This window comes from Wolffia australiana, chromosome 12, assembly GCF_029677425.1.
Source record: "Wolffia australiana isolate 7733 chromosome 12, ASM2967742v1".
Taxonomy (NCBI): Eukaryota; Viridiplantae; Streptophyta; class Magnoliopsida; order Alismatales; family Araceae; genus Wolffia; species Wolffia australiana.
The window spans coordinates 2,780,560-2,794,620 of NC_135846.1; the positions used below are offsets into that span (position 1 = coordinate 2,780,560).

A 14,061-nucleotide genomic window follows, 5' to 3' on the forward strand; every position below is an offset into this window, starting at 1 on the left:
TCAAGAAGTTTTATTACTGATGAGTGTATTATAGTTACACGTGTACTAATTCACAGGAATGATAAGATACAAACTCCTAAAGAGTTGGAGAATTTTTGGGAGCTCAATGATTCTTCCAATGGGCTTAAAATGATCAAATGACGTGGTGGGCCCCAAAAAGAGCAAATAGAGAGAGTTGGGCCACGACCTGGCCTGCCTATTGGGCTTTCAAATACCTCACAAAGAAAGAAGCTGAAAACCACAAGGCAAAGGTCTCAATCAATGGAGAAAAAGAGGCAAAATGGCAAGAAAAGAGAATAAAAAATGCCCAAAGGGGTATTTTTGTACTTCTCCCTAAGAATACTCTTTTTCTCCCTCATTTTCCCTCATTATGGACGTGCTCTAGGAAGAGGCTGTCCAGCAGGACAAGGTATTTTCAGACTCCAGGTTGTTCAACCTGCTTGATGTCAGTTTGTTGAAGTTTTCATTCAATCTCTTATCTAGTTTGCATTGAAAAATACCTGATCTTAGGAACGGATAAGGATCCAGACTTGAGAGGAAGCATTGAGGGCTCAATAGACTTGCATTGAGGTTTTATGAACTTAGATTTCCAATTTCCCATCATTATCTATCAATTTCCCCTTTAAATCCACCACTTTCTCACTCTTAACATTATTTTTCCTACTTTCTCTCTCTAGAATAGATTCTCTCTCTCGAAACCTTCATATATATCTCTAACTTTTAACCCGAAATTTCATAAAAAATCTTCACCATTTTCACCTTCAAATTCCACTTCCAACTTTCCCAACACCATTTCTTCGCTTTCTCTCTCTATCTCCTCATTTCGACCACTTTCTCTTTAGATCAATTTATTTCTCTATATAAAGTCTGTCACTATCTATATCTAGATCCTCCATCATTCCTCACTTCAAATGCGAAAAAATTTTCATTAAAAAAATCAGTTTTTACCCTTGAAAATTTGAGTTTTTCCCATCCTCGCTGTTGTTGTGTAGTGGTTTGCGCTGCACGCCAGCGCTTGGGCGGTGGGAGCATCTTTCGCCCCCCAGTCATGTACGCACGCAGCGACATGACCGCTGGGCAGAAGTTGTCCCTTTAGGACTTAGCCAAATTTTTCGGTTATGTCTGGATGAGCCCCGATCCAAACCAGGCTGAACCCCTAAGTTTTAGTTTATTTTTTTAGTGTTTTATAAACATTAAAAAAATCAAAACCCCCAAAAATTAATATAACCAATATAGTGATATAGTGATTTTAAAACTTTTAAAATATTTTTTAACCAATATCTAGTGGTTTTTGTGTAAGTTTAATTCTAGAAAAATCTATAAAAATATATTTTCCATTTCTGGTGATTAATTAAAATTATTTTAATACAATTTTAGTAATTTTCATTGTATTTCGGCTTCAATTGAAATCATAAAAAGTCATATGAATGAATTAAAAATCCAGAAAATCCCAGAAATTATATTTCTCATTTTTGAACTCATTTCCTTTATTTTAAGCTTAAGAAAAATTTAAAAATATAATTTCTGCCTCTCTGTGGATCGACCCCTTACTTGCCCTATATTGATTATAGAGTATTTAAGTGACAATTTTCATAAATATTATTGGTTAAGTCTGGATTGAAACAACGCCATTATACCCCTAAATTTGGACTTTTCTAAAAACCACTTGCAAGGGGAAAGATTACGTTTGATTTAAATATAGATTAATTTTGGGTGTTCAATCAAAATGAAAGGATGCACATTTTTTGTGAGTATCCCTTGAAACTGGAGATTGGAAACCATAAATGGTGGGGAGGGGTTAATTAGTCAAGAAAGACAGAGGGGTAATATTTTTTTGAATTTAATATTAAGAAATGAAACAATCAGGGTATGGAGTAAAACAGGTGGTGGGTCCTTAAAGTTGTAAAATCTGCCCTTTAATAAACAAAGAGGTCAGTTAAGGTTTCTTAATTTATGTCATTTAATTCTGTATTTTTCCTTACGACCATAGAGTACGGGTTGTTACCAAAAGGACCAAGTATTAAATAAGTAAATTCGAACTTTAATTTTGGATTTTGTTTTTATTTTAATACATAAATATATTTTAAATAAATGAAACTAGTGAATTTAAATTCAAAATAATTCTAGGAAGTAGGGAAAATATTTATCCTCATTATTCTAATATATCCAAATTATATAGGATAATTTTGGGAATTTCCAAATGAGAAATCTTAATCATCTCTAATTAAGTACCTTAGCAAGTGCTTTAGCAGCACATGGTGATGGTTAACAGTGGTTACATGAAAGGAGTTAGCAGACAGGATTTTCATCGTGTATCTCTGCAGAGTTGGCTTCAGATATGTACCAGGAAGCAGCGAGTGATGACAACAGAAATGGAGCGGGATGCACACTGACAGAGGGAGAGTTAGAGGATGAGTGTGTGATGGTCAAAACCTAGGCTATTCACGATCATAACCTGGGAAAGAGGAGAAAAACGGGAGCCATAAAAAATGAAGACCACACTAACCTCGTCCTAAGTGCCCAAGGGGCTACAAAATGTGTTTTCTTTACATGTCTTGATCTTATCACTGCTCCTTCAATATTTCACATTTAAAACAGAAAAATAGATGCAAACGGGATTTTAAATGAGAAAATGTCACCTAATCAATATTAGGAACAAAATTTGCATGTGTCATTTTTACAAAGACAAGGGGGACCTATTGTAATTTCAAATGATGGATGGATGACGGAGATATGGAACTACCCTCTAGGTTATTATATTTATTTATTTGATGTATGAAGAGTCAGAGCCATAAATTTTCTCTATCCTATATTCGTGTAGTGGATTATTAGCATGTCACAAAATTATGGGAAGACAGGAAAATTTCAAAAAGCTCCTTAGAAATATTAAAAATAGATTTAGAATTATGTTCTATGGCTTATTAAGTTAATTTATTTACATATTTAATGTCATAAAATTCCACAAAACACAAGAAAATTGAGAAAAATCAGAATTTCATTTCAAAGAGTACAGAATGCCTTAAAATATTTTTCTGACTTCTTGACAGATTTTAGTAGGAAAACAATGTTTTAATGTCAATCAAATTACCACAAAATTGAGAAATTCTGGATGTTATTCTAAAAATATGATAAATTATTTAAGTCATAATAACTTGCATTTGTGATTATTCCGGTAAAATAAGGACATCAGATATTTGAAACTACTGTCAAACTAATATGCCACTTATGTTTATCATTCTTTTCTGTCTATGATTCACTATCAACTGACTACTGTCTACTAATGTTTTGGTATCTTGTTAGAATGGAACGAGCTAATAAATCATTATGGCCTCTTTCGTGCCAATAATCATAGTGTTGTTCTTCCATTTTTCAGGTGTTTTGATATTCGAAGAGTGGTAATGATCGTCCAACAAAGGGCTTCAATTTATTTACAGACAACTTAAATATGGAATCTGACAGCTGGCTGAATGAGATTAGAGAGACTAATCTCATTAGCCTTTTTTATAGACCTAAGAGATGTACAATTGATGAAATCACTTCTTCAGAATATATTTTCTGGCTACAAGCTGCATGATATACACAGATAGATAGAGAGAGAGAGAGATGGGGATAGAAATTGAGAGAGCGAACACAGAAGGAGAAAAAATATATACTTTGTAGATGTAAAAGAGCAAAAAATAGTGAGACAGACTTGGAGAGGGAGAAAGAGAGAGAAGATGAATATATAGTTTAATATAAGGAAATAAAAGAGATAAAAATAGTGAGACAGACCTAGAGAGGGAGAAATAGAGAGAAGATCAATATATACTTTAATAAAAGGAAATAAAAAGAGACACTTAGAAAAATAGATTAGATAGACATAGGGAAGGAGAGAGAAAGATAGTTTGATAGAAGGAAATAAAAAGAGACACTTAGAAAAATAGATTAGATAGACATAGGGAAGGAGAGAGAGAGATAGTTTGATAAAAGGAAATAAAAAGAGACACTTAGAAAAATAAATTAGATAGACATAGGAAAGGAGAGAGAGATAGTTTGATAGAAGGAAATAAAAAGAGACAATGCCGAGCTGGAAGGGAATAAAAGAAATAAAAAAGTGTGAGAGATAGATAATAGATAGAGAGAGAAAAGAAATAAAAGAGAGGGAGAAATAAATTAGATAGACAGAGCTTCCATGCATACGACCAGCCTCATATTCTCTACCCAGACTTATAAAAAATACCCAAATAGAAATGTATATATAAATAAAGAAGAAAACCATTAGAAACCACATTTAAATTAGACAATGCCGAAATGAGCTGCCGGACTCACAACCTGCCTCACAATCTCCTGCACCTTGCAGCGCAGAGACAGAGAGAGATGCATATATATATATATATATATGATTAACTAGAGAGAGAGAGAGAGAGAGATACCAAGAGAGAAACATAGAGAAGGAAAATTTTGGCAGGGGACTCACTATACAAGGAGGAGGTCAAGTCCTCAGGAGTTGAGCTTGGCGAGGAAGCTGTTGAGATTAAAGTCGTCGTACTGCGACGCGTCCCACAGCTCGCCCAGCCCGCTGAGCACCGCCTTCAACCCCTTCCGCCCCGCCTTCGGCTCCCCCGCCATCGCTTCCTCTTCTCCCCCCGTGCCGACGGCCGCCTCTGCCTGCGAACCCGAAAGATAACACCCCATTAAAAACCCCCCAATTCGTCGAAATTGGCATGGAAATTGAGCACAGTCCAATTCTGAAAACCCAATAAAGCACAATTAATTTTCAGTTTCCAAAAATGTTTAGCCTAAAGTCAACCCCGATCGTCAAAATTGCCGTGCCAAAGTCAAAGCTTGATGAAATATCCAATTCAACAAGACGGTCTCAGCAAAAGTCAACGCCCACTTGGAAACCCAATTCAACTGCAATGTTTTGCAGACAAGTCAACGCCAGCTTGAAACCCAATTGATTATCAGCAGCTTAAGTCAACGTCAGAAAAAACACAATTAAAAAAAAGATGGTCAAATTCAACGCCGTTCATATCTGCATAAATCAATGTCAGAGAAATGGTGGCAGCAAAAGTCAACGACCAGAAGAGTGGTCATATAAGTTGGCAAGATAAGTTATGAAAATGGTAACCAACAAAGTCAACGGCAATGCAAGTATCTACAAAAGTCAATGCGGGATAAACCCAATTTTTATTAAAAATTAGTAAAAGTCAACTGGCAGGCGAGTTTCAGCTTTACCAAACCGCCCTTCGAGTAGCCGCAAAGTAGAGGACAAAGTCAACAGACAAATCACCAGAGAACAAAATCATGGAAAAAATAAACACCAAAAGGGGGTAAAAATGCCATTGTCCCAAAAATTACAATACAAAAAGAGGGAGAAAAGCAAAAAATTAAATGAAAAACGGAAATAAAAGCTTAGCCAAAAGCTACAGTTAAAAGGTCAAGCCAGAGAACACCACATTAGACCAAAACTTGGAAACTCAAGGCCACCGAAAAAGTCAACGAGAGTATCAGAAAACTACAAGAAGTCAATGAACGGAAAAAAAGACATTAAAAAGATTGCACTGACCCAGAGATTGCTCAAAATTAAAGAGAATTACCTTGTGGGAGGGGCCGGCCGGGGAGGCGGCGGGAGGGGCAAAGAGATCGAGGAGGTGGTCGGTGTTCATGGTGGAGAGGCTGGCGTTGTCAGCGTTGATGACGGCGTTGGCCACCGACACCTTGAAACTCTGCAGGCTCATCACCTTCTCCTCCAGAGTGCCGCGCATTATCAGCCTGTGCACGTTGACCACCTTTCGTTGACCGAGCCGGTGGGCTCGGTCCATCGCCTGTACCAGTCAAAGTCAATTACATTGCACACAAGAACAAGGGAGAATGTCTTTCTCTTTTTAACGCAAATACAACGTTTGTGATAGCTGAAGGATTGACAACTGTTAAATGAGAGGACCAGTTGCGCAGAGAGAGAGAGAGATAGAGAGAATGGAAGAGAGAGAGGGGGAAAGAGAAAAGGACGAGGGAGAGAGGGGGTAAAGAGAGAGGGAAAGAGGCACAAAGAGAGAGAGATAAGAGAGAGAAAAAGGCGAGGAGAGAGAGATAAGATAAGAGAGAGAGAGGCGAGGAGAGAGAGAGAGAGAGATAAGAGAGAGAGAGAGAGGCGAGGAGAGAGAGAGAGAGAAAGACGCGAGGACAGAGAGATATAAGAGAGAGAAAGAGGGCGAGGAGAGAGAGGGAAAGAGAGAGAAAGGGGACAAGGAGAGAGCGAGAGGAAGAGGCACAAAGAGAGAAAAAGAGAGCGAGGAGAGAGGGAAAGAGGCAGAAAGAGAGAGAGAGAGAGAGGTAAGAGAGACAATAAGGACGCGAAGAGAGGGACAGGGAGTGAAAGAGGTACAAAGATAGATGAGATGTATGGGAGAGGGGGAAGAGGCAGAGAGAGGTAAAAAGAGCAGGAAAGATGGGAGAGAGAGGTTCTGATTTCTCAGAAGCTAATCGCAAAAGGAGAGATTCGGAGCGAGTATGTATCATGAACGAAATATCAATCTTAAGATCATGAACGAGTATATATCAAATCAATGTCAATAACCCATCACAAAAAGTACTTGAAGAAATTGGCGGATCCCAGAAGCTTGACAGGGTTAGTGTAAGAAATTGATGGATCCCAGAATCACAGTAGGCTCAGTGGACAGATGAGAGAGGCAGAGAGAGAGACATTGGTAAAGAAATACCATACACTTAAGATCATGAACGAGTATGTATCGACTCAACGTCAATAACCTATCACAAAAAGTAGTTGAAGAAATTGGCGGATCCCAGAAGCATGACAGGCTTAGTGTAAGAAATTGATGGATCCCAGAATCACAGTAGGCTCAGTGGACAGATGAGAGAGGCAGAGAGAGAGACATTGATAAAGAAATATCACTCGCAGAGCACAATAGCAGCGAAAGAAGTTCATAGTTACTGCGAGCAACTAGAGACAGCAGGCACAAGGAGCGCTAGCATCCAAAGAAGCCTACCTAGGAGATGGATTCCTTGTGTACGGTCCGGTCAGCATTTACCCTATCCTGATCTCTGAGTGTATCTTCCCTTGGTCAATACAAATCACAACATTCTCTAAGAGGCCCAATCCAACAACGACAACTAATAAAAATGATTTCTGCTGTGCTGGTGAAGGCTCCTTGACATTGTTAAAGCGTCAAGGCTGGCACGCTGCTAAACTGAAATTTCAGGCATTTTGAGTTTAGCCGCGTGACAACGCATTGGAGAGAGGAAGAGAGAGTTTACACATGCGTGGACCACTGTGGGTTCCTCATACAAGAAAAAATCATTTTAGAACATTAAAGTAGTTGATGAATCTGGAGGCGTCTGACAAGGTCAGAGGGAAGATTAAATTTAGGAAGAGAGATACATCGAATTATACCCCGACATTATCGAGTGACAGACATTTGCTATAATGTGCAAATCTACTGTTATCAGTCCAAAATTGGGGCACCAGGTAATCTAATTTGCAGAAGATTTTATAAATACCCGCAATGAGAGGGATAAATGCGTGTAGATGAATTGACAAGTAACAACCAGGAAAGATTTATAGACTAATAAATATATTTATTTATTCACATAGATACGTATAATTTGAAGGAAAATGCAAAACCTGGTGATCCTTCATGGGATTCCAATCGTGCTCCATAAAGACGAGTGTGTCAGCAGAGGTCAAGTTCAGACCAAGCCCGCCAACTGAAGAAAGGTAAAAACAGACAACGCAGAACAGAATCTTTAAACAAAATAAAGAAATTCGAAAAACACAAAAAATTGAGTTTGGCCCAGTTCTTGCCGTGCGTGGTGAGGAGAAGGACATCAATGGTGGGATCAGAGTTGAAAATTTTCACAATATCAAACCGCTTCTCCGGTTCCACGGAGCCATCAAGCCTCAAGTAAGTTACGCTGCTCATCAAGGTGTTAGGAGCTAGAGAAAAATTGATAAAAAACAATGAATTGCAGTTCAATGTAATGAAAGAATTAATATGGGGCAGAATATCGTATTATTGACTCAAATGTCTGGAGAGAGATTGAGCAGAGATTGGAACTGTGGCGAGTAATTTTGGGATCAGTATTCCAACTGGAGCATCTCACCTAACCAAGAACGTGGGATAACTCCAGGAATTTTGTGTTTTGCGTAAATGGAATTAGGGTCTGAGATTGAAACTGATCATTCTGAAGAAAAATAAAATTTCTGATCAATCGGAGAGAACTGATAATGATTTTTTTTTAAAAGAATAGACATGATAGTGATCAATCTCCATTGGTCTATCGATCAGATATAAAAAAGAGGGCCGTCTGATCAAGGTTGATATTTGAACGGCCCAGTAAGTCGAAAGGGATAATCAATCCAATCACCCTTACCTCCTTTCTCTCATTTAAAAAAACACAGCGTGAAGCAAAGACCAGTGAGCATGCAAGAGAGGGAGAGGGTTCACTCTACTTTCATATTTATTACAGTGTTATTACCCTTACCACGAAAGCTCCAATTGATAGATCATGATTACTAGATCAAGATCTGATAAAATTTTGATTGACCGTACGTCACTAGCTCGTGATCTGATAGTTGGTCAACCCCGATTGAACAGATCGAGATTTTTCGATCAACCTCCAACCCCTAATTGGGATTGAGGTTCACTGTAATTCTGAGAGGAAGGTTTGATTTTTATAAACTGATAATTTAAAGCGTCAGAAAATTCACAATTTAAGGAAAAATAGATTCGATTTTTCTAACCAGAACACTGACCTTTTCATATGTGCTTGGAACAAATCCTTCTCGATTATGTCCAGAAGAGACTATAATAGCCGCCCATCAACACATCTTTAAAAATAATCTATAATGAAGATATTTAAAATATGATGAATAGATAAAAGCTCTCACCCTGTGCTGAGCAAAAATCAAAACTCGATGCTCTCCAGCTGCACTGCCTCCGTCAATTCCTGATCCACTTTGCCCAATTCCACATTCGTCTAATATTTCTTTAAGGGCAACCAGCTTGGGCGAGTGTTCCAGCGCATGAAGAGACGATATGACATCAGAACAACTGGGCATGACGTCACATACTGCACGGAGGAGAGATTCTGGAGGCTTCTGGCCAAGGACGAGCAAAGGGTGACTGCACAACTTAAGCAGGTATTGGAGGGCCTAGACATAATAAATCATTCACCGGTCAGAAATAGTAATAAAATACTTCCAGGGAGGATTAATAAATGATTTTCATTTTTCTTGACCTGGAAGATATGGGAAGTCGCTTTGGATGATGGAGCAGCTTCTTCCATATTGATGGTTGAAATTTCTTTCTTGGCGTCTGAGCTGGAAAACTGTTCGTAAAGTTTGAGCTGGACAGGGCTGAGATCACAGTATCGGTCCTGAATAATCTTTTCGGGAAGATCCAGCAAAACCTCTTCTTTTGTCCGGCGAAGAAGAAAAGGCATGACCTGTAAGAATTGGCCAACTTGTCAACTTAATAACCAGAGTAAAACTTTGCAGCAAGATAAAGCTTCTTTTTGAGAAATGCAAAATAAAGTACCCTCCAATTTAACAAAAGGCTTACGATTAGATGACCTCACAGAAAGTTTTTTTTTTGAAGAAAGATCTGATTATGCAAGTGTACTATACTATTCAAAAGGCATACAAGTGGTGGCAGTGCACTGGGAAATATGGCTACATCACAACAAGGCAATATTTAGGGGGCGAAATATGGCTTTTGTGACGGGCTCGCCCATGAGGTCGAGGGCCTCATGGCATCATGGTTCGCTTGAGGGCTCTGATACCAATGTTACGATCCCCATGGAGATCTAACAAAATCAAGAAACAGGAGGACGGTAGAGAGGAGAATAGGAGAGATGGAAGAGGTATGAGAGAAGACGAGAGAGCCTCCGAAGCGATAGGTGAACAACCTCCCAAGAACCTCCGAATCGGGAGTTCTTGCCCTCACAAAACCCGGATACAGTTACTCGTTCCAAGAAACCACAGGGAGATCATGTAATGACCTTACAAGGGGGTATTGTTTTTTTTGAAACAAATAAAAGGCAGTCACCCGACAATTTCAAGAATTGGTTATCTCATCAGGACTCTAACATAATCAGATAAGGGAGGGGTTGGCCATGTAGTGAGGAGAGTTTTAGCTATCTTCAGATGTAACTCTGGGTGGTTACCGCTTCGTCCGGTGACCGCCTTAAATAACTTTTCAGAAAGAAAACTACACGATTCACCTTAACTAAAAGGGGCATAGGTTTGTCACGTTTGCAAAATTAGGTTTTAAAAACATAACTTGGCGGTCCACGAGGGCATAAAAAATTCATAATAAAATAAAATCAGGATATATGCACCAAACTTGTGACTCGAACTAAAATGGGATAAATTTGGTTTCTCGCATTCATTGGAGATCTGCTTCTCATACGCTTCAACAAGAATTAAGCCATTAAATAGAATAAGAAGATAATATTTTTGAAAACCCCGATTAGTGAGAGACCTGTTTGTGCAACGCCTCCATGGCTAGAGCACCAGCCTCTGCATCTTTTGATGAGCACTTTGTGTCTCTTGCAGCTAAAAGTGGCTTCCCGTAAGTAGCTTGGAACTATCAAACGACAGTTTTTCATGAAAAGATCAGAGAAAACATGAGGAACCTTGAGGCAAAAAAAGACCTGAGGCCAGCTCAATAGGAAAAAATGTGAAAACATCGAAATATAAGCCAAACAATATGAAGAGAGACAGCAACAGTTTTGAATCAAAAAGATTAGAGAAAACTTGAGGAACACTTAGAAAAAGACGGGCCAGTTGTACAAACCACTCAGTAGAAAAAAGAGTAAATGTCAAAAAATACGCCAAACATAAGAGAAACGAATCATATAACTCAAAAACATAATAAGCACTGATAAGAGTTTAAAACATAGCAGGTATGCAGAGAGAGATAAAGCCAAGCCAGAGAACGAAAAAGGAAACGATCAACAATCCTCTTGGGCGTACCTGTCTCTCGGTGCCTAAAAATCCTGGCATTAGAAAGTCAAACAGAGACCAGAGCTCTAAGACATTATTCTGCATTACACAAACTTTAGTCAACACAAAAGATCAAAAAGTAGGAAAATTAAAGGTTTCTGAGTGGAGGTGAGAGCCTTCCAAGCAAGATTTCCTTACCTGGATAGGGGTACCACTTAATACAAGCCGATTTTCTGCCTTCAACTGTTTTACAGCGTTTGTTATCTTGGACTTGGCGTTTTTGATGACGTGCCCTTCATCTAAAATGCAGTAATTCCAATGTAGTTTCTCAAGGAAGTTGATATCCTTTCGCACAACATCGTATGACGCAATGATTAAATTATATGATGGGAAAGAATCCCTCAGCAAAGCCCTTTCTTGAACTGAACCAACGTATTGTAGCGTCTTGAACACATCTTCATCCACGTATTTGTCTATTTCATAGGCCCAATGACCAACCAAAGTGGAAGGGACTATAATTAAGGACCGATGCTCCTTTCCGGTATTAGAAGCCTGTCCTTCAATGATATCAGCCGCCACAATCGCTGATGCCTGCAGTGTTTTCCCCAGTCCCATATCGTCACATAAAATTCCATGAAGCTTAAACCTCCTCAGGAAAGACAACCAGTTGATACCCTCTTGCTGGTACCTAGAAAGATTTAAAAATGCACCTTTCGCATCAATGCAATTCTCTTCATATATACGATCCGTAGTAATTCTCTTCAAATAAATGTAGCTGTCCATTTGAGGTGGCTTATAGAGGAGAGAGCTGAGCAGCAAATGAAAGGCTTAAAACCAAACTCAAGTTACAATAGGTTCACTCCCCATAAAACAGAATTACATAGCAACCTTATCTCAAACAGTAGCCCTCTGTACTTCTCTCTATTTCTCTCTCTCTACCCATCAAATATCATTCCCAGTGGAGACCTACCAGAGGCTTCTATCTTCCTCTTCCAATTAAACGAAGAAGTCATACGAATAGGAAACAAAATTCATTCCAAAATCGACACTCAAATGAGACCTAAAAGAAAACCAGAGACAGCAGGGGGAAGGATAATGCTATACATAATTGTTAAACTTTGAGAAAGTGGAGAGAGATAGGAGAACAGATATGGGGTAGGGGAGACACCGCTACACTAGAAAACAAGTTTGTGCTCAATAAGAATTATCAACGCTTCTAGAACTTTGAGGACTTCTCGATATTTTTAGAACTTTCTCTGTTCTTCTAGAACCTACGATAAATAGGTAAGTTGGGCATTCTCACTCTGCAGTAAAACAATAATCTGTGACACTATCACAAGTCAATGGAGATCTAATCATGGAACTAAAAATTGAACTGATGGTATTTTTTTAAAATTTGTATTTACCTCCGCAACGCCACTTTCAATTTAATAGGCAGCACGTAATCATCAATCTGAGAATTGTCCAGAAGCTGTTCAAGAAATTTGGCATCTTCTGTGTCCCTTGACAAGTCTCCACAAAGTCCTTGAGGAAGAGGAAGTCCCTTCGCCAAGGGCAAAAGAGGAACAAGAGCGGCGAAGCTGTGAGTGACAGTGCTTCTAACCATACGATCCGAATCACTCATACACTTGAGAAGAGGAACAATAAGTAAAGGCGCATAAGCCACCAGTTCTACTCCCATCTCTTGGACGAGCAAACTCATGAGAATTCCAGCTCCTTGTCTTGAATCTAAACAAGATGAGTGCCCCAACAAAGGAATTACTTTCTTAATAACAACTCCCATAACTGGAGAAGTCATCGTCCTGGCCATGGAAGTAATACATTTCGCGGCAGCAAGTCGAACTGCCACGTGGGGATGGGAGATGCACCGAATGATACTCGGAAGAAGGCTGACTAGTTTTGGCCTTAGACTTTCATTGACTGAGGGTGTTATTGAGCGGATTACCTGTTATCATAACATAATAATGAACAAAATTGATTTATCAAAGAGGATGATCAAAGAAATTGACATTAACCAGGGAGGATAAAGCAGCAGATATCACAGAACCCTACACATTTTAATCATTGGACATAACCCCAACAGTTACATAAATTGTATTCTTCATAATAAAAGTTTTCTGAAGAAATTGTCCCCATAAAGGTAACGCATGTTACACTGTTACACATATCTAAAGCAATAAAACCGGAAAATCGTGGGGATACGAATATAAACAAGCATTATCATTGTTCAAAGAAAAATTAATAAGTGTCAGAATTATGCTAAAGATAAGGATTACATAAAACGATAGAGAAAATTAAAATCACAAAGAAATATATTTACTTGTCCAAATATCGGGGACACATCTCAGAACGAGGAAAATTCAAGATGTAAACCACACAAAAAACCGATCAAACCTGAATATTGTTTATTAAGAGCTGTGGATCCTTGCCCTTCAAATCATCAATTGCTTCCATCACATTGCAGTCATCATCAGAAGAATCAGGCATCGGTTTGAGAAACTCAGTGATGCAATCCCAAAGCTTAGGCAACCCTTCAAATAAAGATGATCCGAATTTCCCACACAAATATTTAAAGGCGAGTTCCGACCCACGTCGACAAATAATCCCTTCCATCTTTGTCTTATCCTCACCGCCAGTCGGCACTTGCCCTTTTGTTGACTTTCGGTTGAATGCAGGTCTTCCAAGATTCAACAGATCTTGGCTCTCAACAACTTCTAAGGAATTTATAACTGCCGCCTGTGGCGTTTCTGTGAAATCCATGCACGCTTGATTGCATATGTTTTTTATTAATTTGTCGTTAGGACCAGGTTTACGCCCAACACAAGAATAAATGAGCTCTGCGAGAGCCTCGGCAGCAGTCTGCTGCAGAATTTCTTCCTGTCAAGAACATAAATGACGTTAAGTAAAAATTAATAGCAAAACAAAATCACTCAATATTGCGCAGAGATAAATTAAACCTACTTGCTCTCTCTTAATTGAAGCCATCATTGGTAGAATAACTGGGTTTAGCTTTGAAGGCAATTCCGACATCCAGACTATTGCTGCTGCAATCAAGGCCGAAACGCTCAAGTGCAAATTGCTCTGTAGAAGAGAAAGCAAAGGATTTTAATTGC

The 14,061-nt window shown here is 38.8% G+C and overlaps 1 protein-coding gene across 4 annotated transcripts in view; it reads right to left on the reverse strand.

Annotated features, from left to right (window-relative positions):
• Positions 1 to 4,216: 4,216 nt before the first annotated feature.
• Positions 4,217 to 14,061, reverse strand: part of RGD3 (ROOT GROWTH DEFECTIVE 3) — a 31,486-nt gene continuing 21,641 nt past the window's right edge. For all 4 annotated transcript variants that reach the window (XM_078584289.1, XM_078584288.1, XM_078584286.1 and 1 more), the window contains 13 exons: positions 13,910 to 14,029; positions 13,343 to 13,825; positions 12,355 to 12,893; positions 11,147 to 11,636; positions 10,979 to 11,047; positions 10,485 to 10,589; positions 9,241 to 9,447; positions 8,891 to 9,154; positions 8,756 to 8,805; positions 7,805 to 7,914; positions 7,625 to 7,707; positions 5,580 to 5,807; positions 4,217 to 4,647 (listed from right to left, as the gene is read on the reverse strand). In XM_078584289.1, coding sequence (XP_078440415.1) covers positions 4,480 to 4,647; positions 5,580 to 5,807; positions 7,625 to 7,707; positions 7,805 to 7,914; positions 8,756 to 8,805; positions 8,891 to 9,154; positions 9,241 to 9,447; positions 10,485 to 10,589; positions 10,979 to 11,047; positions 11,147 to 11,636; positions 12,355 to 12,893; positions 13,343 to 13,825; positions 13,910 to 14,029 — 2,916 coding nt within the window. In that variant the 3' untranslated portion in view covers positions 4,217 to 4,479. The remainder of the gene's footprint in view (positions 4,648 to 5,579; positions 5,808 to 7,624; positions 7,708 to 7,804; positions 7,915 to 8,755; positions 8,806 to 8,890; positions 9,155 to 9,240; positions 9,448 to 10,484; positions 10,590 to 10,978; positions 11,048 to 11,146; positions 11,637 to 12,354; positions 12,894 to 13,342; positions 13,826 to 13,909; positions 14,030 to 14,061) is intronic.